At 37.7% G+C, this 26,687-nt stretch overlaps 1 protein-coding gene across 1 annotated transcript in view; it reads right to left on the reverse strand.

The window, feature by feature from the left end:
• Positions 1-328: 328 nt before the first annotated feature.
• The window catches only part of Actr3 (actin related protein 3), a 41,377-nt gene continuing 15,018 nt past the window's right edge, over positions 329-26,687 (reverse strand). The window contains exons 2-12 of the mRNA XM_041648772.1: positions 24,280-24,335; positions 22,344-22,468; positions 17,414-17,524; positions 14,363-14,458; positions 13,441-13,548; positions 12,035-12,178; positions 10,915-11,088; positions 4,846-4,938; positions 4,515-4,640; positions 2,467-2,550; positions 329-1,509 (exon numbers count right to left, since the gene is read on the reverse strand). Of these exons, the coding sequence (XP_041504706.1) occupies positions 1,414-1,509; positions 2,467-2,550; positions 4,515-4,640; positions 4,846-4,938; positions 10,915-11,088; positions 12,035-12,178; positions 13,441-13,548; positions 14,363-14,458; positions 17,414-17,524; positions 22,344-22,468; positions 24,280-24,335 (1,213 nt within the window). The 3' untranslated portion in view covers positions 329-1,413. The remainder of the gene's footprint in view (positions 1,510-2,466; positions 2,551-4,514; positions 4,641-4,845; positions 4,939-10,914; positions 11,089-12,034; positions 12,179-13,440; positions 13,549-14,362; positions 14,459-17,413; positions 17,525-22,343; positions 22,469-24,279; positions 24,336-26,687) is intronic.

The following is a 26,687-nucleotide window of genomic DNA, read 5'->3' on the forward strand; positions in this document are numbered from 1 at the left end:
CGAGTTTGTCTCTATAGCTTTATTGCAAAAGACCACAACAGCACTTTAAGGGTTTGTAACTTCTTCATAGAGACATTCCTAATTCTATGTGTTTTGTGTATTATAGTGTTATTCCTGACACTGCTGTTTTAAGTGCTTCAAGATTATAAAGCATATCCATCCCATTTGCTGATATATATTTGGTCTATATAACTGGTAAAATCTTATGTCCTACCACACGCATGCTAGAGACTTAAACTTTACCCACTGTTTCTCCAGAAACAGAAATCCTATGGAACATATAAACAATCAGTTGAACTACACTGCATAAAGAAAAAACATCAGAAAGGGTAATTCAATTTTAATTTATTGTCATCACTTTTCTTCATGATCCAGATATTTTAAAATGCAAAGAAAACAAACTTTTCATGATATGTCAGGGACTGGCACTAAAAAAAATTCAGACTGCAAATGAGTTATACAAATGAAAATATCAAATGGAGATCCAGTTATCAAAATGAAAGCACTCAACATATTAAAAGTTCACAATTATTTGTACAGAGCACATAAAAAAGTCAGCTTGCTATCCAACCGCTGTGCTTTTTAAAGAGCTACTGCAGAATTTGAAGAAAATAGACATATTAGTTAACTTATAAAGAGATCAAAGAGCCTGAAACAAGTAGTAAAAAGAAATTTTTGCCTTTATTAGAATGGCATTAGGCCTTAAATATGCCAAATTTGGTAATCACATTATTGTTTTAATAAGAAATGACTACATAATTGCAATACTGGTCCAACAGTCTTGTCTTTTCTTTTAAAGCAAGAAACAGAATGTGAGCAACCGGAAAGCAGGGCAGACATGGGCTAACCCAGAAGACTAGCTTCTTAGACCCAAAGCGCTTGCAGAGAGAACCATTGGTGGGCTAGGGAGGGCGGAGCAGCTCGAGGTAACTGGAACCCAGAGTGTGCGGCCAAGTCCCATGAGGCTGCTTGTTGAATTCATCTTTTTCTTGATCACATTTTTTCCCTCTAATACCATAGTTTTTCTTAGGCTTTTTTTCCTCAAAGTATAAAAAAGTATGAAATATAAACAAGCTCCTGCACTGCCCACTTGGCAGTGCCCAATCAGGCATTACAGAGCTCTCTACACACCCAGAGCCCAGCACATTGGGTAAGTCAATAATATACAAAATATCAGGGCACAGAAAGAACTAAAACCCATTTCTTTTTTGATACACATAAGATTCAAATATTCAACCTAAAGGAAAACAATCGTCTCGGCTCTCTTCTACATCCCCATGTTGACACACTCATTAAATATTCCTGTATGATCATGTTTGGTTAAAAACCTCAGAACCATCCATTCAGACAAAAACTGGTCACCAGAAAGATCATCTCGTTTCCTTCTCCCTAACCCCAATAAACAAGTCAACTTTAGGACATAACTCCAAACACTGGATTGTGACGACAAATGCTAGGTCCAATTTCTTCATAATCCTTTTTGGTGTGGCATACTTGGTAGAACTCGGGCTGAAAACAAAACGAAACAAAACAAATGGCATTTTTAGAGGCCAAATTCTCCTATCTTCCAATGGTCTGTAAAAGATGCTTCACAACGGGTGTTCAATGCACAACATCTATCAGTCTAGTCACAGTGTTTGGACAAAGCTTATAATTCCAGAAATCATGATTAAAATCTATAATACAGAAATATGTCAGAAATGCAGGGCCATTAATTCACATCCCACAGTCCAACCCAAAAGCTATCTCTGCTGGGTTCTGATGTGCAGTCTGTTCTGCAGGGGCTTTCCCACTTGGTGCCCAGAATCTAAAGCACAGCATGGAACCAAGTCACACTACAAGCATGTCTGTCTCCCCTTTTCCACTTGCTGCAACACTACCTTCTAAAGGGCTAGGTACATATGCACTGGGGTAATATACCACAACTGAAGATAACTAAAACTAAGAAAACAATTTTTATTTATTTTAAATGGTTTTATGTCCAATGTTATAAAACTAGTAATTTATATAAAAACACTTTCATTTTAATAGTCCATGAGCTAACACAACAGCACCAATATTTACTAGACTAAGAATGTTAGAACATAATCTAAGGTAGCTTTAAAGGAGTACTGGTCTGGAGAGGGGATTCTAGAATAATTCTCTTTATTCAGTTACAAGCATTACCTTTCCTATGCACTGAAAGTTAACATTTACCTTGACATTTTTAGATGTCTAACAGAAATACCAACAACATTCTGGTGAGTATATTTGTACACATTTAAAAGAATTTTTCCTATAGTAAACATTAAAATGCAGTATAATAAGCTCACTCTGAAGTAAATAATGTCTAATAGGCAAAAGATAAAAAGAATATTAAAATTAAATGACTACTAATCATAAAATATTATGTGCATAGATACAAAATTTTTTAAGTTTCTTATTCTTCTATCTAAACCATGAAAATTTATAAGTAAATTTACGTACCGTGGAAGCCAGCATTGACCCTCCAAACCAGACTGCATACCGTTGCATGTGATGTGTAATAACTTGTACATCAATGGGCTTGGGCTAAAAAGTAACACAGTAACATCATTTCAACAGTAAATTAAGCAATAATTTATCATTTATGCTTAAATATGCAAACACAAAAATAACACCCAAGTGATATGAATTCACTGAGATTATCTACAGAGTGGAAGTAGAACACTGAGGAAGGAGCAAGATGAACAGGACCACACTTTACAGTATACATATCACAGTACAGTTATTCACAGAAGCTACTCTACTTTATACAGCTCTACAAGAAAGAAGTTGAGAGGATCCAGACAAAAATGACAATTATTTAAAACAAACAGAAATGCTATTTTAGTGTTTTTTAAAACACCTGAGTAATACTACAGTGTATAAATGTACCATGTTTTCTTTATCCATTCTTTGGTTGAGGGACATATAAGATGTTTCCAGTTTCTGTCTATTATGAATAAAGCTGCTATAAACATAGTTGAGCAAATACTTTGCTTTGATCTTACAGCTTCTATACATTTATCAAATTATCACACTGTACCCCATAAACATGTATAATTAAATACTAAGTATACAATCAAATACATAAAAGAATACATGCACAGGGCAAAACCTGGGCAAAGAGAAATAAATTACACTAACTATATACTTTGGGCAACTACCTCACCCACAGCTATTTTAGGAAAAAAACAATGGAGCTAAGATTGTTGGCTGAAAGTTTCTTGAACAGTAGGATGCAGGTCAGTCTGAGAGGCCGCCTCTAAGGTCTATACATGTAGATAAAAAGCTAACAGCCACACAGAGAAACTAGGCAGGAATCACTCAGGCCAAGTATTAAAAGTTAGTAGGCGGACAGTGCACACCATGCAATAAAACTGACCTGATATTACTTCTGTGATGTCACTGCCAAAGCACAAACTACACCCATCCACTGGGCGAACACCAACCAAACCCAAATTGAGACAAAGGGAAGAAAATAAACAGCCTGTGTTCTTCAGGTACATTAAGGCCAGAAAACACCGAGAGACCACTGAATCCTTAGGGAACCTGAACTGGAGTGTGTCGAGCCATCAAGACGGCTCAGTGGTAAAAGGCATTTGTTGTCAATCAAAGTTTGCTGCCAGGACCCACAAGATAAAAGGATAAAACCAACTCATGTAAGCTATCCACTTATCTCAATATGTATGAATGCATACATACACAGGTGTGTATACACACACACACACACACACACACACACACACACACACACACCAAATAGATAAATGTCAAAATCATTTCAAAAAGAAGGGGGGAAATGTATGTTCATTGACTGGATAATATACCATAGTTTGTTTTTTCTTGTTTTTAATTTTATTAGATTTTTCTTTGGCTAGACAGGTCATTCTTGAATCAACTGGTAAAATCTCTCTCAGGCAAACAGCCACACTATGTGTAGTCAATGGATAAATTCCCAAAACCCAAAACTTAAACTTTTTCCTTAAAAGTTATTACTTATGTGTGTGCCATGGTGCACTGGCAGAGGTCAGAGAACAACACTGGGGAATTGGTTCTCTCCTTTCACCTTCCCATTGGCTCCAGGAATCAAACTCAAGTTACCGTGCTTGAGCAACAGCATGTGTACTGGCCAGGTCATCTCACCAGGTCTACCACACAGATTTTAAATCTATGCCTGTGAAACACAAGTCAGTTTTCTGTACGTGTGGGGAGAGGTACGTATGTGTCAGGGGAACTGGCTGATTGAGGAGGAAAATAAACAAAAACCTATTACATAAGCAGCAGTCTGCCTATGATGTGAAGTCATGCCATTACTCCACAGAGCTCAAAAAAGACCACAGTACCAAATGTCAGACTGCAAGCCATGAGTCTACGGACAGACATAATGCTCCAGTAGAACCCCTGCAAAGCTTGTCTTAACAACCCCAAGTGAGAAGAAGCTGGCAGACATTCTTCTGACTGCATAACCAAGGGGCCTTCGACATTCTCAGCCAAGAGTTGAGAAAACCAACCTTCAATCTACCACCGCTTAGCTCCTCGCTTAACTTCAGCCTGGCATCTACAGTTCTTTTCAAATCTCTTTGCAAACGACGTCCAAAGTCCCTGAACATGGTTGAACCACCAGAGAGGACAATGTTCTGTGTTGGTAGAAAAAACAAAACAAGTAGTTACGACCTTTACTTTAAAAGATAATCTAAAGACAAATAGACAAGGAATTCAATTGTGTCCTTTCTAAGACATGATTCTCTAATATTCAACAACGAACAAAAATAAAGGTTTTTAAATATGCAATTAAATATGAAAAGAAAACTTAAAATTCCAGTTTTTGCTATAAACACTGACCTTGTAGAGAGGACGCCTGACATCAATGGGGCAGTTCTGAATGACTTCATCTACAACTTCTGAGATAGGCTGAGTAAAATCCGGATTAGCAAACTGAAAGATAAATAATATACATGAACTATGGGATTGTTATTGATTTAAATATTACAGTAACAAAAGGTTGAAGTACCCACCTCAAGAGTAAAAGAACCCTGATCTTCAACAGACTAAAGCTACCAAGGACAGAAATCAAGCGAAATTCAAGTAAAGTAACGTATACACGATAGAGAGGAAAGAGCATGTAAAGCCTGCCTCTCCTCTGAGACAGTAGGCATCATAGTAAGACTGTTTATACCCTGCTAAGAGAATACATACACACCAAAATTACCACCTAGAAAACAATCAGGTAATAGCTAACACAGACTCAAAAGCACATACTGGTGGCTCCTGCAAAAGTCCCCAAAGGAGAGTCTGATCTGTGTACTTTGTGTAAACCAGATTCACCACATTGAAATACTGTGCTAGAAAGATAGCTCAACACTTATTGCTCTTCCAGAGGACCTGGGATCTGTTCTCAGAACCCATGTTTAACTCCCAACTCCCCTTTAATTCCAGTTCCAGGGGATACGATGCCTTCTTCTAACATCCACACGTCTTTTGGCACACACACATAAAATAAAGATGTCTATATACAAAGGTGAAAACAACCCCCAACAGTCCACCAGTAAGAGTGAAATAGATGCCACGTGTCCTATCACCAGATTCTGCATCTGCAAACTTGCCTGTGTGAACAGTGACTTGCAATACTCATGTCAACAGGTGACACTTATTTTCTACACCCTTTCAAGTATGCATATTCCTGGTTGAAGCTGAACAGGTTAATACTTTGTCTTGTTTAACTGTCACAGTGTTAACAGGTGTCATTTTCACAGTCACTGAGTGACTTTTTTGTTTGTTTGTTTCTACTATGACTGGTAATCTTGCTGCTTAGAAGGCACAGTGCTGGAATGTAGTCCACATGTGTCTAGAAAGACTGGGGTGTGTGTCTTGCAAAGTCCCAGTTACGCAGCATCCTTCAGACATGGACAGTGGTGTGGATGTTCAAGAAGCACACATAGACCAGGGGTATGAACAGAGAGGATGATGAAACATGACGAGGGGCTGATAGAAACCTAACCTTTTTTTCCTTTAGGAACACTAGTTTAGTCTTCGGTACTTTATAATGTTCTCAAGAACTTTATCAAGAGATGAAGAACAAAGAGTCAGTGATGTAATCATAGGATACACCATAGCCAAAATAAAGCCACTTTTAATTTGTGATGCTCAAAAGCAAACACACATGCCACATTTTACCTGGAAAGTAGATCCCCCCACCCCCCCCCCACACACACATACTGCACTATGGGAAAATGGAAAACAAAGCTCAACTCAGCTGGCTCTTGATGCCATTGAAAGATAAGCTCATATACAGGCCGAGGCTGACTAACTGAAACAAACCAAAACAGAATGCGAAATCTTACTGTCCCTGATGACATTTGTGATTGCAGACAATCTTTGTTGGCTGTAGACCGCAAGTGCTCTGAAGAGCCTACAGTTCTCAAAGCACTGAGCTTTAAATGAGCCCATGGTAATACTTTAGCCTTAGAACCTGGCACTGATTTTAGATTAAAAAAAAAAAAAAAGCAAGCAAACAAACAAAAATCCTTAATTTTTCCCAAATCTAGGCAGAGAATATCAACAGTTTGACAGAAAAATCTTTTTTTATTGCATTGATTTCTTCAGAATCCTTCCACTGTTAAGGCAGAACTAGTAAAGTGCCTTCATTGTCCTTTGTCCTCTTCAATATTTACCTAAACAGCCACACAGACAGCCCCCTATGCATACATTGTTAACCTTTCCCATAATCTTGCTCATCTTATCTGTCACACTGTGAGCAAAAGGCCAGAGCATGGCTATTCAGTCTGCAGCTGTCTCTGCATCCTTCTCAAAGTAGATATCCCTCCCTGCTGACTTTACCAACCCAGGTTCTTGCTATGAAGCCTAGGGTGGCCTAGAGTTTACGTTATGCTTCTTTCTACCTTAACCTACTGAGTGTTGTGTTTACAGGTGTGCACTACCACATAAGGTTTTTAAGTTTTTAATAAGCAAAACTTTACAAAACCTTTAAAAGTTCCTATATTCTGTGTACACCACAGAAATTCTAATACAGAAAGAAAGGAATGAAGTTTAACTTGGGATTATCTATTGGAGAACTTCAGGGGTTATTGCACTACAGAACCCCAAATGAAAATCAGAATAGTGGTCCAGTGGTTAAGGGTGTGTGCTGCTCTTGCAGAGGACCTGAGTTCAGTTTCCAGCACCTGTACTGGGTAGCTCACAACTGCCTGTAATTAGCTCCAGGAAGATCCAACCTTCTGGGCTTGGTAAGCACCTGCATGCAAGTGTACCAACATACATTCATAAACATAGTTTTAAAAATTAATTATCTGAAGCTGAGGAGATAGCGTAGCAATTAAGAGCACAGACTGTTCTTCCAGAAAACCTGGTTTCAATTCCAAGCACCCACATACATGGTGGCTCACAACCATCCAGGACTCCAGTTCTAGATGATTCAATGCCCTCTTCTATTCTCAGTGGGCACCAAGCGAGGAAATGGTACATAGACATACAGGCTAGTAAAACACCCACATGCATAAATAATAAAGTAAGAAAAATAAAGTTAGAATAATATTCAATAAAGTAGTAAGCTGTGAATATTTTATAAAGACAAACCATTATTAAACAAGTGAATAATTTACTACAAGTTCCTCAATACTCTAATAAACTCAACAGTTGCTCCCCAAAACTAATACTCAGTCCTTCCTTCAGCTTTGTTTTAGAAACAGTCCCAGCTCTAACTATTCCCTGGTCAGGTCTCAGCAGCACACAGCTGTTGAGAATGTTCTAAGGGGCTATTATTAGTTAGGTAGATTGAATACCCCAAATAAATACAACACCACATATATTTCTTATACTTAGAAATAATAAATTTAAAACATAAAATGGCATATAACTTTTTCTTAAAAAAATTCAAAGTCCCAAGTATTTTCCTTATAAAAGAAACCACTTCTTTCTGATATTTGTGCTGAACTTAGCCATTTAAAATTAAACTTTCAAAAGGATATCTGTATTAAACACCTCCCAAAGGGTCAGAGATCTACAGGAGAAGGAAGAGGCTGAAAGATGGTAGGAGCCAGAGGTGGTGACTAACCCCAGGGAAACAGTGTCCTCCAGACACAACAGGAGTGCTACATACACCCAGAGACTCTCACAAGCTAGACAAAACTGCAGCAGTGAGAAGGGTGAGTGGACACAATTTCTCATCCCTTTGTAAGAAACTATTTGCAACTGACACCTGCTAGGAAAATCAGTTTTCTCCCACAGAGTGCCACTGGGCAGCAACTTTTTTTGCTCACACCAGCATAAAGTTGGGTGGGTAGAGAGCTTGAGAGAGGATCTGGGAAGAGTTTAGGAAGGAAAAATAATTATGACCAAAATATATTGTATAAAATTTTTTAATAAGAATAAAAACTAAATTTTCTTGGATATTTTATGTCTTAGTGCTAAAATCTTGGAGAGGTTAAATACTCAATCATTCATCTAGTCCAAATTTTATTTTTTTAAAAAATGAATGAATACTTCAAACGACAGGGAAACAAGAACACAGGAAGTATCTATTAAGGATCCTCAAAATTCACTTGGGAAGTGATGCACTTTCTACAACACTCACACAGCAAGCTCCATTCTGGGAAATTAATAGTGAACAAACAAAACACATTTGTCTAACGTTCTCTGCCCAAACTAAAACCACTGGTAAAGACAATCTTTAAAATAAAAATAGAAACAACACAAAGACAAGGCCGCACAGACCCTTCCCCAACATTTAAGTCACCAATGACATCAAACAAGAATGAAGTTGTTTGACAATAATGGACTGTTTCTACAGCCGGGAGCTTAGAAACTGGGATCGAAAGAGGCCGTTCTTCTCCATAGGAGTCTATCAAAAGCTTTCTCTTCATCAAGACTTCTGCTTAATTTATTCTTAAAAACAGAGTATTCCTCAGAAAACAGCTTCTGGAGCTATTTTTGTCCTATCTAAAAGTAATGGAAGCACACAGCATGGTGTAAAGGTCCCTAAATATGCCTCACAGACTGCTAATCCCACTCCCTTCGCTCCTCCCTTTCTCTGTTACTGAAAACCTTTACCCTCCACACAGGAGCCTTCCTGTGAAAATAAGTTTTCATCTCCTCTGCTTTATCAGGAAATCTAGGAATAAATGATCTTTCCCTGAAAAAAATGAACAATATGAATGCAGACGACACAGGACACAAGGAAAGTACCCAACACAAGAGAGAAGGGAAAAGGCAATGGAAGCCTCCAGACTGGAAAGAGAATATGGGACTCTATAGAAAGTCTAGAAGGTGTATATTGGGTCAGTCCATAATCAAAAAATACAAATTCACAAATAAATTATGCATTTGAATATCCTGAGAAGAGACTTGTTAAGCTAGCAGAGAGTTCAGAGACAATTTCCTGATAATGACTTTTAAACAGAGCAAATGAGTTGTTAATGACCACACAGTAAACAGGGCACAGGATAAGAGATGGCCACAGGGCAGGTGCACGGCAGGAGCACAAAGACTGCGCTGAGACTTGACTCAAGTGTAGAAAATATCAGGGTACAAAGGAAACAGGGACAAGGGGAGGAGAGAAGCAGCAGTTATCGTCCACAACTCAAAGTCAATACAAAAATGAACTAGAGGGGATACCAAGGCTGCAAATCCCTAGAACTCAGGTGTTCTGTTGTTTGGTTTGCTTTGTTTTTAGGGGGACAGGAGCAAGAAGTCTCACTGGGGCGCCCAGGAAGGTCTCAAACTCAAGATTCTCTTGGCTTAGCAGAATTGCAGCCCATGCACAGCTAAAAAGAAGGGTACATAGAGATTCACTCATCGGCTTTGACCTCACAACTCTGACTGCAACTCCACACTTCACTTGAAAGACCTAAGTTACTCTCAAGTTATCAATTCTTCATATTCTTATCCCTCTCATATCTAAGCAGAATCACTAAATCCTAAGACTTCCATTTCCCTTCCCCCTCCACACAAGAGTCGTCCATGACACAGATATTTATTTACCTGAAACACTATAGCAAACTCACATGATTCCAACTTGGTCCACATCATTGTTCTGACCCAAAACAACCTTTTTTTATAAATGACACAAATATGTCATTTCCATGTTAGATTTCCAGACTATGATAAAAGATTAATACCCACCCGACCGTTGGGCTGATGTCATTTTTCAGCCCTCTGAGAAGTTTCCCCAGTTCTCCCAAGCTGACTTATGCTCTCTGCTTCTATACCCTCAACACATATGCCCATCTGTTAAGAAAACTACTTTTATTTAACTACCTTTCTTACTCTCTATATTCAAGAAGAATAAGACTAAATATCCAATGCTTACTCTGAGACCATGAAAGTTAGGGCCAATAAGTGAAAATAAAGCAATTATTAAAAATAACTTGTTGATGCTGGATAAGCACAGCAGGTACTGAATATTAAAATTCTACTACTAGAGTTAAATTCCTAATCCCAAGTTATCTAGAGGATTTACTATCATTTTAAGACTATCAAAAGCACCTATTTATTATTTTAAGACAGTTTTTATGTTCCTTAGATTCCACAGATCAGAGACTATTCTAATAGCTATGACAGTAACTGAAGACTACACATAGTCATATTACACTAGGTACAGGCTTCTGGATTTCCCAAGGTTTAAGCTGTTACAAACTGGAAAGGTGATCCTCTGCCCTGTTCTTCCATGAAACCCCTCTCCATGAGCCATAAAGATCGAAGAGGTAGAATAACAGATAAGGCTGCTTTAATATGAGCTGCTTCTCAGGGGTGGGATATGACAGAAATCATTCTATGGTGCTTTAGGACATAAAGTTTCTGAGATTGACTCCCTCTGAATTTCTTCTGACTTTCTGCTACATATTTCAAAGTAATTCCATTTAAAAACAAACAAAACCACATACTACCAAGCATTACCTCTGGGTGGAAAAAGATCTCCGGTCCCAGAAATCTCTCGTAGCCAACGTCAATGGAGAACTCTTTCTTTGAGATTGCGTTGACTCCGGTGTACTGTTTGATCCACTTTGACCCATCAGTGTCATACTTATTAAATTCTTTTACTAAATCTGGGCAGACATAACTATAGCGTTCCTTAAAAGCAAATAAAGAAAAAAAGGTAATTATTTTTTCGTTTTAGGTAAAGTTAAAAAAAAAAGATAGTGTATAGTATATCAGCCAACAGATTAGAATAAAAACAATTTCATTAAATATAATTAAGTAATTTTGACAGGTGAAAATTTAATGCTAGAATATTTTACTGTGTAGTACAAATGAATGGTCCATACATACATAGTTTCTGACTCCATCAGTACTAAAATATGATAGACTTGGTCTTAACATTTTAACGCCACTTAATGAAAACATTCATTAAAGTCTCCACCATCTACTACGTTTGTAACAGAATAAAACATTCTAGAAAAGAAAAATGAAAAAGCATACACAAAATAATAGCAATAACTACACAAGTTAACATAGATCCTTTATGCCTATTTGGAACAAAACTAATTCTCATCAAGATAATGAATAAAGAAAAAATGTAGAAATGTAAGTTACTCTGCTATTATCTGCAAGCCTGAATTAGCACGTAATTATCTCTGACTATGTCCCAGTGCTTCTATTCCTTGGACAGTTTTTGAGCAACATATACAATTTCCTATCATTTTGCACATCAAGGACTCTTCCCAAGGTAGCTGAAAATATTATCACACAGAGCATGTTTCAGGACAGTGAAGGCTACACAGAGAAACCTCAGAGTAAGCTAAGATAAAATGATTTCTGGGCAAAATAAATATTTACTTTTAATAAAAGGGGCAATCACCAAAGTTTAAGTTTAAACACTCTTATGTTAGCTGTCTCAATGTGAACATGGACAGAATACGCACAGGGCAGGTGATCATCACCCATCTATTTGTGAGAAAAACAGAAAAAACTTATAGGGATCACTTTGGCTAGCTGAGAGGACTTGGATCAGAAGAGTTCTTTGCCATCAGTTAGGCCGGTGACTAATTCCCAGCTGAAGCATGCTGCCAGAGCTTACCTTTACTGCTTTTGCAGTTTCCAGGGATTGTTCGGGAGGGATTCCTACTTCTCGGTCTCGCAGCAGTTGCTGAATAAAGTATGTTATATCTCTTCCTGCAATTGGAATGTGTTTAATACAGCTGCCGATGACATACCCTTCAGCCTGCATGCAAGGAGATAAGTACCTGCTTTAGTGTTCTCAGCATCATAAAGGTGGCTTAGTGGGAAAAGCATTTGTTTTAAAGCCTGAAAACCCAAGTTTAATCCCTATAAACCACATAAAGGTGGAAGGAGAGAATCAACTCTACTCACATGCCCTGGCACAAGCATGCCCTATCCCATTCCCATATAATATTTTTAAAATATATTTCTAAAAATTAAGATCCATTTCTTAGACAGATGCGGCAGGCATGCCTAAAATCCCAGCATCTAAAAGGCTGGGGCAGGATTCTGGGTGTCTTCAAGACAGTGTCTCTGACTGAACCAGAAACTTGCTAACGTTTTCAACTAGATCTTTGAGTTCTTGAGACTATCCTGTCTCTGCTTACCATAGCTATGATTAGGCATGTACAGTTCTGTGTGGGTACTAGGGACCTGAACGTAGGTCTTCATACTTACAGAGTAAATGCCCACCAAGTCATCACCAGCCCCACAATTATTTTAGATACACCACTAAGAAAGAAAAAGTAGCTACCAAGTAAATTACACACAGCTATTAAATTCTAGGCACATCCTAATAAGATATTAAAGATACCCAAAGGCTAAAACCAAAAGGGGATATATCCACAGTGAAATATGACTTGTAAAATAAGAAATGAAATAGTGTATATGCTATACATGGGTGATCTTGAAAACATTACTCTAAATGCACATAGCCTGTCACAAAGACCTGAGTCTATAATTCCATTTCTATGAGGTTTCCAGACAGGCTAACTATTCACACAGAAAACCTGTGGCTGGCAGGTGTAATGTGCGGCATACCTGAAGCTGCCACGTGCTATTTGCGCTTACTGAAAACTTTCCCCCCTGTGTACTCTCATCTTGCTTCTTTGTAGCCCATGATGCCAGCTAAGATTCTCAGCACAGATTATTCTGCCATTTTCCTAGGTCTTTAAGTGAAGATCAAATCTGAGGTTGATCATGCCATACTGTGTGAGGTCCACTACACTGTCCCAGCTCTGTGACCTTCATCAATTACAAGCCTAACTGTGACTTTGGGGTACAGTATGATAGGGAGCTAGCATTGTCTCCTTTCAGAACTGCTGATGCTCTTAAGATCCTTAGCTCTTACAATCCTTCAACTCCTCATGAGGCCCATGATGGTGGCTCAGAAAGATGTCAAAAAGAGCTTCTCAATCTGGTAAAGGTGTCATCAATTCCTGTCATTTACTTCTAGGTGTACTATTCCACATTCTCTGTCCTTACCACAGGAATGACATGAGTGACTCCATCTCCACTGTCTATTACTGTACCCGTCAGCGTCCTCTCTCCTACTTGTCTTGAGGTCCAGGATGCAGCTAAGGCAAGAACAGCCTAGAAAAAATAAGACAGACAAAAATAAACAAAAGAGTTACTAGGGATACAAGTCTATAGAAATAATCTATAATGACACTGCATACATTCTACAGTTCACTGAGAAGTTCATGGGTCTCTTATGGTTCAGAGTTTAGTAGGATCACTCTCTTCCTAGAGCCACAATCAAGAGTGACACAAACACGTAATATGTGTAGCACAACCTTACCCAAACTTACCCAGACTGCCACAAAGTACCAAGGCATCCAATCATCATGAACCAGCAAGCATTACTCTTAAGAACTCAAACTCCAAGTTCCTAAATGCAATCTGCAGTTAACACTGTACAACATGTACCTTAACTGAAAAGGGCACATACACTTCCACATACTCTGAGCTAACCAGAAAAATCAATGACACATGACACCATTTTTTCCTAACAAGAATCTCGTCATGGCCAATAGAAAACAACTCTTTCCTAAAAAAACATTTTTGTAAACTAAGAATATTATTTTTAAAAAAGTTAGATAATCTTATAATTAAAATATATGAGTAATAACTAAAAATAGATGACAAAACTGACTTTTCCCACTTGCTCGTAATACCTAAAAGGAACCAAAATAGGTATTTAGCCCACCATCCTCCTTTGCTCTAAACTCACAACAATCATGGGAGACAGAGGAAGAAGTTTTTCTTTCTGTCTACAAATACTATCTCCCTTTCGAATAGGGTACGATTTGAAAACTTTCTGGGAAAAGAGAGATGCATGGTTTAGGAGTAAATTAAGCCTGAGTAAAATCTAAAATCCAAGATTAAATAAGTATAAATCACTTACCTGCACAGCAATGTACAAGCCTGGAACATTGAAAGACTCAAACATTATTTCAGCAGTATATTCCCTGTTTTCTGGAGTATTCAGTGGAGGTTCAGTCTATTAAATTGAATATATTAAAAGACAATGTGAAATCATTTTGAAACTTCATAGGCAATTTCTAAAGAAAAAATAATTTATAAAGTAATTTAAAAGTACTAAATGTATAAGTAGAAAGACACAAAGACTATAAGAAAACTATAGAGAATTAAAGCAGACCTACACACACATGGAAATAATATGTTCTCGGTGTCTACATGTCCCTTCTCCTTTTGCTTTGGCTCTTTTTCCCCCCATTTGTTTAGTCCCATGTTGATTTATTTTATTATTTTAGAAACATGTTTATATTCTATTTACATAGAAAAGAAAGAGTATGGATTTGGGTGGGGTAAGTCAGGAAGATTTGTGAAGTATTAGGGAAGGGGAGCCATAATTGGAACAGATTACATGGAAAAAATATCTCAATTAAAAAAAATAGCGTTCAGTAACATTACACGTCATCAAGAAAATGAAAATTAAAACCCAATCAAAAAAAGTGTATACACACACAATGACCAAAGTTAAGAATATTAACACACTAAATGCAGGCTAGAATGAACAGTATTATATGAAAAAGTCACCCCAGGCCAGAGCTCTAAACCAGCTAAGTCTCTGCCCTGCAGTAGAGCAAGTCCACAAAGATATGAGAATAAGTGTCTACAGATATAAAATGTTCAAACAGCCAGACTCTCATAGTCGAAAACATTAAACTGGAAAATACAATTTTTACTACAGCACACCTTATATGATTTCATTTACGTAAAACCGAAATAAAGGCAAAATTAATTCACTTGTAAAACAAAAAATTAAGGTGAATGAAACAGTAGCTGCCTCAGGGGAATGGAGAGCATGAATTAACTAGAAAAGGCACTGATGTTACTTATATTGTTACTTATACAACTGTCAAAACTGACAGTGGACCAACCATCTATTCTGAATATTATTTTACCTATACTCACTTCATTAAATACTATCTCCTGCATTAAGTATGGTCTGTGGCTATTTTCACTCTACAGTAGGGTTGAATTGCTGTGACAGAACCCATTACACTCTCATTTGGAATATTCAGTGTCCCTATGAACTACAAAGGCAAATTCTCCCTCCCTCCTTCTTTCTCTCTCTCTTGTTCTTTTTCTTTTGCCAAACCTGGTCTGTCTGTCTGTCTGTCTGTCTGTCTATATCTGGTCCTTTTTCTTTGGCCAAGCCTGGTCAAAATCCATAGAATGGTTCAGATTTGTGATTTTAGAATACACAAATTTTATATAAAAAAGAATAACCATAAACAAATAACAAACTGCTTGATGGACATACTGTTTAACCATGAAATGATTCTCATCTAAATGTAGCTTATTTTGATGTGATTCAAAAACAGACTAACAGAAGGATAAACGAATTTATGTCAAAGCAATTACGCTAAATGTATACTTAGAATGAAATGTTAATTATTGCACTGAGGTTGTAGGTTTATAGGTGTTTATGTATGTGTAAACAGTAATGTTCTTTCAACTTTACATATAGTCCAGTTACAAACAGTATTCACAAAGCACCAAATGAAACACTGAAACTCATGTTCAAGTATAAAGACACAAAAGGCAGTCATTTTGTGTTGTAAGAAGATGGGGGGGTTCATCTATTCTACTATGAAGTAACCAGTAGTTATTAAATAGTTTTAAAAATAAGTAAGAGGGGCTAGAGGAATGACTCAGCGGTTAAGAGCATTTATTGATCGTGCAGGGGACCTGGGCTCAATTCCCAGCATACACGGAAGCTCACAGCCCTCTGTAACTTTAGTTCCAGTGGATCTGATGTCGTCTAACCTCTAAAGGCAAGCACATAATACATATACAAACATGCAGGCAAAGCAGTCATAGAGAAAATGAAATAAATACTTAAAACAATTTTTAAAATCAAGAAATATTGTTTCAGAAGCATTTGCTTTTAAAGCTATGAACACGAAATTTTTAAAAGTTAAAAAATTAAATGGCATTGTACTTTTACTGTTAAAAATAACCAATGAGCTGGGCAGTGGTGAAACATGCCTAAATGCCTGTAATCCCAGCAATCAGGAGGCAGAGGCAGATGGATCTCTGTGAGTTCAAGGCCAGCCTGGTCTACAGAGTGAGTTCCAGGACAGCTAGGACTATTTCACAGAAAAACCCTGTCTTGAGGGGGGAAAAAAAAAGAAAAAAAAAGAAATCAATGAGGTAGTGACCTAACCTTTAACAAGAAACATTCTATAGACCTAATATTAGTAAAAAAAACAAAATACCACTTGTTTACTTTTTGAATCTGCTTTGCAGCTTGCTTCTGAAGATAATTATGACAGTTTAAGTCTAAAATTGGCAGCTGCAGACTCATGTGCTCAAGCCTTCACTGCCAGCTGACCAGCTCCCAGAGGTCATGAGGGCTTCAAACTCACCAACTGACTTATCCACTGAATAGCTAGATGAATAAACTGTGAAGTGGGAGTGGGGGAGTCTGGCTAGAGTCAGTCACTAGAGTCTAGATGATGGTCTCTTTTCTGCCTCCTCCTACCCTGAGGTCCAACCCTCCGCTCTATCACTTCCCACAGAGATGCTCTGCTTTACCAAACACAGACCCAGAAGCAATGAGGCCAAACAACTGTGGATGTAAGCCTCAGAAACTATGAACTGAAAACTTTCTTCCTTACATTATTTTGTCAGTGAGAAAAAAAAACAAAACAAAATAACCTAACACTATTATTTTGGGTCAAATCTTAATGATTACATATTAATTATCAAAAGCACATCATGAGAACATATGCTTGCTAATGATAGTAGGGATCATTTAAATGCTCCTCAAATTCTTCCCAGTAGGCTAGGCATCAGGGCAACATGCCTGTTAACCCAGCATTTGGGAGGGTAAAACAGAATGTTCCTGAACAAAGCCATCCTGGGCTTATAAATCCAATCTCAAAAAAGAGGAAGTTCCCAATAAATCATAATGTGTACTTACCAAAAGAAAGTAATGGTCTTCAGGTTCTGCCCTTAAATATTTAAAAATCACTTGCTCCATAAACCTTTCCATCAAGTCCCAATCTTCAACTATACCATGGCGGATTGGCCACTATTAAAACAAAATTCACAAATTAAGTCTTAACAATGTCAAGAAAACAGACCCACAAATATAAAACCAGAGACTATTAGCTCATTAGCAGATATCAGAAAAAGATGTATTCTTTAGGTGCCATGTTACCACAGGTCATTCTTAGTAGAAATATACACACTTAGAAAAATGAAATTTCTTTTCCAATGTATATTCAGATGGTTGAAAACATAAAATGAGTATGTCAAAAATGTCAAATTTCATCCCAATTTTCTTAATCTTCAATAATTAGCTCATTAACTAATATCTGTTGTATATCTAACATATAATTCATACTTGGTAGTTGAATAGGTGGTACACACTTGGTGTTTTAGCTACTGAGGAGGCTGAAGCAGGAGGACTGCTTGAGTTCACAAGTTTGAGAATACTCTGAACAGCAGTGAGAAATAATTATAGTGACAAATCAGTAAATAAAACATTGCAAAATATATGATAGCCAGAATAACAATTAAGCACATAGAATTTAATTTGGAATACTATACAGGTCTAAATTGAACCAGGGCAACCCACAAGCATACACAGATTACACACACCATGTGCTAGCCTATGGGTAATTTTCAACATCAGAGTGTGCTACACTCCTTCATGACAATGTTTCTTTTGTGAAGTTGGGTTGCCACCTGTTACTATGATTAAAGAAAAAAACATACAAAACAAAATCCACTTTGAAGGCAAGAAATGGAAGTAGCAATGTTTAATCCATTCCACTGTGAACAGCTGCTCAGGGCCTATCAAGCAAAGCTTACCAATGGGAACAGTTAACCATGAAGTAAAGATATTTATTTTCCTTTCAACCTAAACTGCCTTTTTTATGTGGCTTGAACGTTACTAGCTACTTAATAAATAACTGTTGTTGACTACTATTTGAACTAGGCTAAGATGTGTTACATTTGTTTATGTGGTGGAATATTAACTGTGCAAAGGTGTGTTACTTTTGTTTGTGCTACATTTGTCTAATTATGTAAAGATGTGTTGCTGTTTCACCTTGCCTAAGGCACTTGATTGCTCTAATACAAAGCTGAACAGCCAATAGCTAGGCAGGTAAGGGACAGGCGGAGCTGGTGGGCAGAGAAAATAAGTAGGAGGAGAAATCCAGGCTTGAGAGAGAAGGGAGGGGAAAACGAGGAAAAAGAGATGCCCCAGGGCCAGCCAGGCAGCCTCCAGTCAGCAGACAGAGAGTAGGACATACAGAGAGAAATTAAAAAGCCCCAAGACAAAATGTAGATGAAGAGAAATAGATTAAGTTAAAGGGGAAAAAAAAAAAAAGCTAGCCAGAAAAGAGCATAAGCTATGGTTGAGCATTCATAACTAATAATCTAAGTCTCCATATCATGATTTGAGAGCTGGTTGGTGGCCCAAAAGAGAAAAAGCCTGCTACAAACTGTCACATACGTGCTTTTTCAAAATCTGGGTGGCACTTTGAAAATGTTACAGAAATCTAAAAGGCACAAGAAAGCTCCTGAATCTCTGACAGATTATCTGTCACACATTCAACATCTAAGTATCAATGAGGGACAACCCACAGTGTTGGTTCTGAGGACCCTTGCCCACAATACTTTATATGTTACTGTTATTTGCAAAAGAACTTCACCTTGTCTGGGCCATCTACACTAACCACTCTGCTCATCTTACCACTCCACAGATGACTTTTCAAAGTTCAGACCACAGCAACCTCACTTTTCCTGAGGCACCCTGTTCCTGAGCAGCAGGTGGCACCTAATAACTTCCACAGAAAATGGAGAATTCAAGAGAGGAACTGAGTCTCCTTCACCCAATCTGTAAACTTCTACTATGTCAGCAATACTCCTTGCAGTTACGTATACGTGGTATGTGTCTGTGTGTTAAATCCATATTAGTGCAGGTGCCTAAGAGTCTAGAAGACGGTGTCTTATTCTTGAGCTGGAGTAACAGGCAGTTGTAAGCAGAAGGGCCTATGCAGAACAGTATGCACTCATAACCACTGGTTCATTGCTCTAGCTCCCACCCTATCAAATTTGTCATCCAGAGTACATTCCTCCGGTTTTTTAAGACCTTGTTAAGTGCCCCTTCTTTCAGTTTCCTAAGCAGAATTTAACATTAAACGTGTAGCTTTATCCTTTCATCTCTCTCTCTCCCATCACAGCCTAACCTCATAAAATAGTACCCCTACTCTTTCCTGATCTACCATTCACAAAGATACATCCATTCAGCTCCACAATACTTCCATCTTAGCACACCTATCTTATTTGATAGGCCATGTTGTTTATCTCTGTACCTCTCAAGCCTAAGTACACCTCTCAGGCTTCTCTCCTGCTGCAAACTCTCCTAGGTAACAGTATTCACCTCCCCAAGTAACTGATACCTCCCTTACCTCTGTCCTTATCCATCTTGTTTGAGCTCCAAAGCCTGCACACTGTCTGGCAACATGTGATCTGCCTCACAGGTACTTCAAATACGCTGCATTTGAAATTAAATTTATCCTCCCCTCCATACACCACCCTAGTGTTCCTACATTAATGCCCTTTATTTCAGAAGTAACTAGGAATATCCTTACCTACCTATCTAGTCATCAACAGTGTCTTGTCAACCATTCCTTGTTAATCCTTAGATATCCCCTTTATTATTCTTCTCAAACAATAAACTCTAACATACTATTGACTCAGGCTTCTAGATTTCTATGCCAAGAATAAAACAATGAACAAGTAGTGGTGGATCATGGCAAATGACACAATAACATGGGAAATGCCATGATGTTCCATAAGTAAATAGCAAGACAAAAATCATATGCAGAAAGAGAAGTTATGGGTCAGAAGACTCATGAGACTTAATAGCTAAATCCAGTGGGAAATTCTTATTTTAAACATGACCCAAACATTAGGCAATTAGGGAACAGGCAGAGAAATGTACTAAACTCTGACTAAAACCATGAGATGCTGTTAAAAGGCAAGTACTCTGAAGTGACTGACTAAAACATAATTGGGGAATGGAATAACAAAGTAAGATTAGTTACAAATTTGTAATTGCCGAAGATGAGTGACAGGCATGTATGGGATCAATACATTCTTCCTTTTTTATTATTATTATTAATTTGTTTTTGTTTTGATAGTCTCACTATGCAGCCCTGACTAGCCTGGAACTTGCTATGAGACCATGTTGGTCTCAAACTCACAAGGGCTGGGATTAAAGGTGTGTGCCACGCCTAACCCTTCACTCTACTTTTAGTTATGATTTTTTGGTAACATTTTAATGTACACATGTGAAGAAGTGTGTGCACGGACGTGAACACACACACAAACTTCAGTTCTCTTTATCACCACTACCATTACCTTAGTTTAGTGGTTCACAACCTGTGAGTTGCAACCCCTTTAGGGGGGTCACATATCAGATATCCTGCATATCAGATATTTATATTATGATTCATAACAGTAGTAAAATTAGAGTTATGTAGTACCAATGAAATAATTTTATGGTTGGGGTCACCACAACATGAGGAACTGTATTAAAAAGAGTCATAGCATTAGGGAGGTTGAGAATCACTGCCTTAGACAAAGCCACTAACACCACTTGTCGTATCTCATTATCCCAGAATCATACCTGCCTCCCTCAAATTATGTCTCCTCACTATTTGAGCACTACAATACTTTCTTTATACCCATCCTCTAATCAAGGCCCACAATAATCCTGAAGTACTAACAGTGCCATTACATAGATAAATAACTAAATACAGAAAGTTAAAGTCACTGGATGATACCACAGAGCTAGAAAGGAACACTACCAGAATTCAGGTTGAAACAGGCAGCCTTATTGTCCAGTTTATCTATGAAGTAGTTCCCATGCAGCCCCTGGATTTCAGGAATATGAGCTATGCTGCCCTCCATCTTCCTCATAAGCCTTCTTATATACTACCCTCTCTGCCTAATGACTGTCCACATATCTCACCTAACTCCTATTGTATTCTTCAAGGCCTGGCTTAATGGTTTATCCCTCAAGAACTGCTAAATCCCCAACTAGGCTAGCGCTTCCCATGGCACACACCAGGAACACCCTACCAAGCTTCCCTTCTGTTGACTTTATACAGTCTCATTGGTAGAAAGGTTGTTTCTTGCTACTTTCTTTACAGCACAAAGAAAAACTGCAAAGTTTTATTTTTACTTTATTTTTATGGTGGGGTAGTTATGTCATTTAAAATTACAAGGAAAGGAAAGAAACCCCAACAGAGGAAACAAATGGTTGGAAATGTTTACCTTCCAGGAAGGCTAGAGTAGTGGCAGTGGACAGAGACACAGGAAGACGCTCTGTGTTAAGAGATTATCTCTTAACTTGCACAACCAGCCACAAAACTTATTTAATCTGTGCAATGAAGACTACTTGCTTTACTGTGTCAGTTCTATTTCAATAAATAGACAGACAGAAAGGGCAGGGGAGGAAGAGGTAGAACAACATTCCCTGATGTAGCAATGTGGAGATGAGAGAAAATCAATCCCTACTGAAAGCCCTAAGAGGCAATGCACATGGAAAAGTAAACCCATTCACTCCAGTATGTTAAAGCCAGGGGGGAAGAAGAAATTTCTATGGTTAAGAAGATGAGAACAGAGTCAGATGTGGTGGTACACACCTTTAACCCCATCACTCAAGAGGCAGAAGCAAGCAAATCTCTGAGTTCTACAGAGCCAGTTCCAGGCAAGACCCTGATTCAAAAATGTTAAAACAAAAAACAAACAAAAAAAACCTGATGCATGAGAGCATCAAGTCCATACAGAGTTAAACTCAAGCCGCTGACTGGATCCCTCGGGACACATACCTTTGTTGCATATGTGGGTTTTTCTATTGCTTCATCACCAATGAAGAAGTCTAGGTCATCCACACCTTTCATCACCCTCCTCTGGGCTTGATCACCTACTTTTGCAGACTCTTTGATTGCAATACCTTTGAAATAAGTTAATTAGACATTTTAAATTTTTCATCTTTCAAATAAGACAAACTTCTACCTTGCCCTTCTTCAGTTGTAAAGTATTATTTAAAAACAACAACAAATAGTATAAACAGAGTAATGAATGAAGTCATAAGAAACCTGTGACAAAATTCATTCTGTACAACGACACCTCAGCTTCCTCATAGGAACAAGGCCTCAAGTACTCCGAAAACAACACTACTATGGGACTGTTCAGCTATGCTTCCAAAACTGTTAAGTCTATTCTGATTCTAGCTGGGTTTATGTGTGTTACTTGGGTCTCACGCATGTCAGGTGTATACTTCCACCAAGCTATATACCAGACCTTTCAAATTTTTTTTTCTTTAGAGCACAATTCACTGAGCTACCCCCAACAGTCTTGAACTTGAAAACGTCCTGCCTCAGCTTCCCAAGTAATGGGTATTTACAGTTCTTTGCCACCAACCCTTAGCTTCATTCGAAATAAAAAATATAATCCTGGAAGGCCAGAGAAATGGCTCATTGGGTAAATGAGCTTGTTCCACAAGTCTCATGACCTAAATTCGATCCCCAGAATCCTCATGGAGGAAGGAGAGAACCGACTCATCAGAAACTAATCCTGACCTCTACACACATTATGTCAACTATGCAATATATGTTCACATTTGTAACATAATAATAAATTAAAATAAAATTATAATCTTATAAAGTCAATATAAAGCTTGAAGAACATGCAAGAAATTAAATGTGAAACTTTAATAAAAAGAGAAAATCTGCAAAAAGAACTTTTAAAAAACAAGTTTTCTTTACATCTCTACTTAATCTTTTTCTCTGCTTATTCTTATCTAATAATAATCTGCTAAATTTTAGTCCCATATATGAAGACACCTCAATAAATTTAAGAAAACCCATATAGCAATTCCTTTAAATAATTTCAAATCTCTGTCTATTCCCAGAGGTAAAATCCATTATGTGCATTTAGGGGCTGGAGAGAGAGCTTGATAGTTAAGAGTGACACAGTTCACCCAGCAGTTCACAACTCCAGCTCTAGGGGACCAGGTGCTCTCCTGTATCTCCCACCAGCACCCATACACACATGGCAGACACATACACACACAGTGTTTTGGTAACCTGCAATAGAGTCTTTAAGTTCTAATTTTCTGAATTCAAGTTAAGCATCTTCATTCAATATAATTATGCAAACAGCCTTAAGTTGGTTAAAATCAAAAATACAAAAGTAATGTTGAAGACAAGATACACCTTTACTAACAAACATACCTCTAACAATCCAAATCTCCTGTTATTAGAAAGTTAACAAAAGCAGCAAAGAACAAAAGTTCCCAAAGACAATGTTACAAGCACAGTATGCTTCTAGGATATCAGGAAATGTGAGAGGCTGCTGAGTGGAGGACGACACTGGCACTTCTGTGGATGTCCATAGGACAGGTCTCACAAACAGTACTCACACCTCTAACCGAAATGCGGTCACTTTAGCTGAATTACAGGGGCTGAGGTTGGGCTACTTAGTCACACACAGATAGCAGCAATACCCTCAAAGCAGGAAACCGTTTAATTACCAACCCATTACTGGGTTTTGTTCTGTTTTGTTTTCCTTAAAGAGATACTTAGCACATTTGGTAAACAGCTGAAATGAAGAGTTAAGAGATCTGGCAATAAGGCTCTATTTATAACCAGGCAATCATGCTTCTAAATGCCTAATTCTGACAGAATCACAAACTTAATGAGTTATTTTGATAATGAGAAAGGCCTTCAAATCAGCTCATCTAGGAATGAAAAGAATACTTACATGATGGGATAATAAACTGTGGTTCTGTATTTCCAGCATATCCTAGTTTTGTATATCTGCAAAACAAAAATTTCATAAGATTTCACTAATCTCAGTATGTATTCTTAGATTTTTTGTTTAAAAGTAGGATTTCACTATACATAAAATATATAATAGTCAAAAGCTTAGTTCATTTAGCACCTCTGCCTTGAAAACTATCAAAAACACTAGCCAGGCAGTGATGGCACATGCCTTTAATCCTAGCACTCAGGAGGCAGAGGCAAGCAAGCCAGCCTAGACTACAGAGCAAATTCCAAGAAAAATCAAGGCTGTTACAGAGAAACCCTCTCTCAAAAAAACAAAAATTAAGTGGGGGGGGGGGGGAGTTGTAAAAAAAAAAATCACATATGTCCACAGTTCTGTTTCATTTTGCAGTATTGTAGACCAAACTATGAGGCTCTATACATGCTAGGCAAATAAATGCCCACAGCTTTTTTTAAAGTACATCTATGTATGTATGAATGTATGTATGTATGCATGCATGTGTATCATGATGTAGGTGTGGAAGAAAGGGACAACTTTCAAGAACTGGCTCTCTCTTTCCACCAGATAGGTCCCAAGGCCTGAACTCAAATCATAGGGCTCGACAGTAAGACACTTTACCCACATACCCCTCCTTTTTAAGTTTACTCATTTACTGTGTGTGCGCGCACAAGCCACAGCATGCATGTGGAGGTCAGAGAAAAACATTCAGAGATAGTTCTCTCTTACCATGTGGATCCAGAGACAGAACTCTATAGGTAATCAGGTTTGGCAGCAAGCACCTTTACTCACTGAACCACCTCATTAACCACTACCACTGTAAGAAATTGTCACTATAAGACTATACTATTGTGTGAAACAACACACACACAAAAATCATTCTCTAGAACCGTGTTTGTAATGGCAAGAGACTGGAAACGACAGAAGGGAAACTAGCTAAATACACTCAGTTAACACTGTGAACATTACTCAGGTATAATGAGATTGAGGAAGCTTTTATATACTGAGTAGAACAGTTACAGATATAGTGGGGTAACTGAACAAAGCAAGGTACAGATCAATGAGCAAAGTGTACTATAGCTGCATAAAAGTGAAGTAAACACAAGGGAGAAAAATAAGAACATATGATTTGACAAACTAGACACAAAGTATCTCTAAAATATCTGAGATAAGGAAATTTGGTTGCATCTAGGGGAGCAAAGTAAGTGGGATACAGAAAGGAGATGATGATATTTTTAATTATATGTCATTTTATATCACTTGAGTGTTTTACTATTCAAACAAATGTTTTTAATGTTTTGATTCAGCATATTCATCTATACTATTAAACAATAAAAAGTGCTAACACACTAATAAAACTTGTAATATTAGAAAGCATAATGCAACTTTGACACAGTGCTGGAAGCTACATAAGAGATAGATGGGCACACTCTTAACTACAAATAGGCTTTAGAAAGCAAGTCACAGCAGTCTGTATTGGTCTATACTCGAACTTATGAAATACAAGTAGAAAACTTAATGTGACATCACTGAATTCTGATAATATGTGCAGAAAACATAAATAATATGAAAGAAGAATCTCCTTTGAAATGGTCAGCCCCAAAACTAAGTTCAAGAATTGAGTATGCTAAACAGATTAAACCATTAAATATTAGGAGAAATACAAAACTGTTCAAAACATGATATTTCTCAAGTATTTCCCACTGTCTATGCTTTTGTTTCTAAAGCAAAACTTTGCAAAACATATGATACTGTTCCTTTAATATGTGATGCCTAATAACCCCTTCCAGCTGTTCCAATGCTGTTAGTCTCCCTAGTCACAGAACTGATGAGAGCTTTTGAAGAGAGAGCTTTGGAAGAGCTTGGCTCATCTCATGCCACTGAGCCTCTATTAACCCTGCTCTGACCACATCTGACGATTGCCCTCCAGCCCTCAACACAACCGCTACACTCCTGCTCATCTTGCAAAATTCAGGGTATCAACTGCCTCCGTTTGAAAGCTTTCATAACCGCTCCAGACAGCCAATTGCCTTTTTATTATTTAATAATTTCCGAGTCTTGATCCCATCTGTAAAAAGTTAGCTGGGCTTTCACAAGGATTGAACAAGATAACACAGTAAAGTATTTACCACAGAACCTTACACAGCACACGCAAATATCAGTCCTAATTCTATTTTCCACATATTCTCTCCGCTGTCCATTCCTTACATCATCTTAAATCACATCTACACCTTAAGTTTTAAGTTTACATGCTTATCTTTTTATAAGCCAATTGAGACTCATATTGTAGTTGATATCTGATAAACTCTTAGATATCAAAGTAGTATTTTATTCTTCCAATGCAAAATTTCTTACTAATATTAAGTCTTTACATGTGGCAAAAATTG

The sequence above is a fragment of the Microtus oregoni genome, unplaced genomic scaffold (assembly GCF_018167655.1).
Source record: "Microtus oregoni isolate MIOR12 unplaced genomic scaffold, Mior012 000003F_ref0000135, whole genome shotgun sequence".
Taxonomy (NCBI): Eukaryota; Metazoa; Chordata; class Mammalia; order Rodentia; family Cricetidae; genus Microtus; species Microtus oregoni.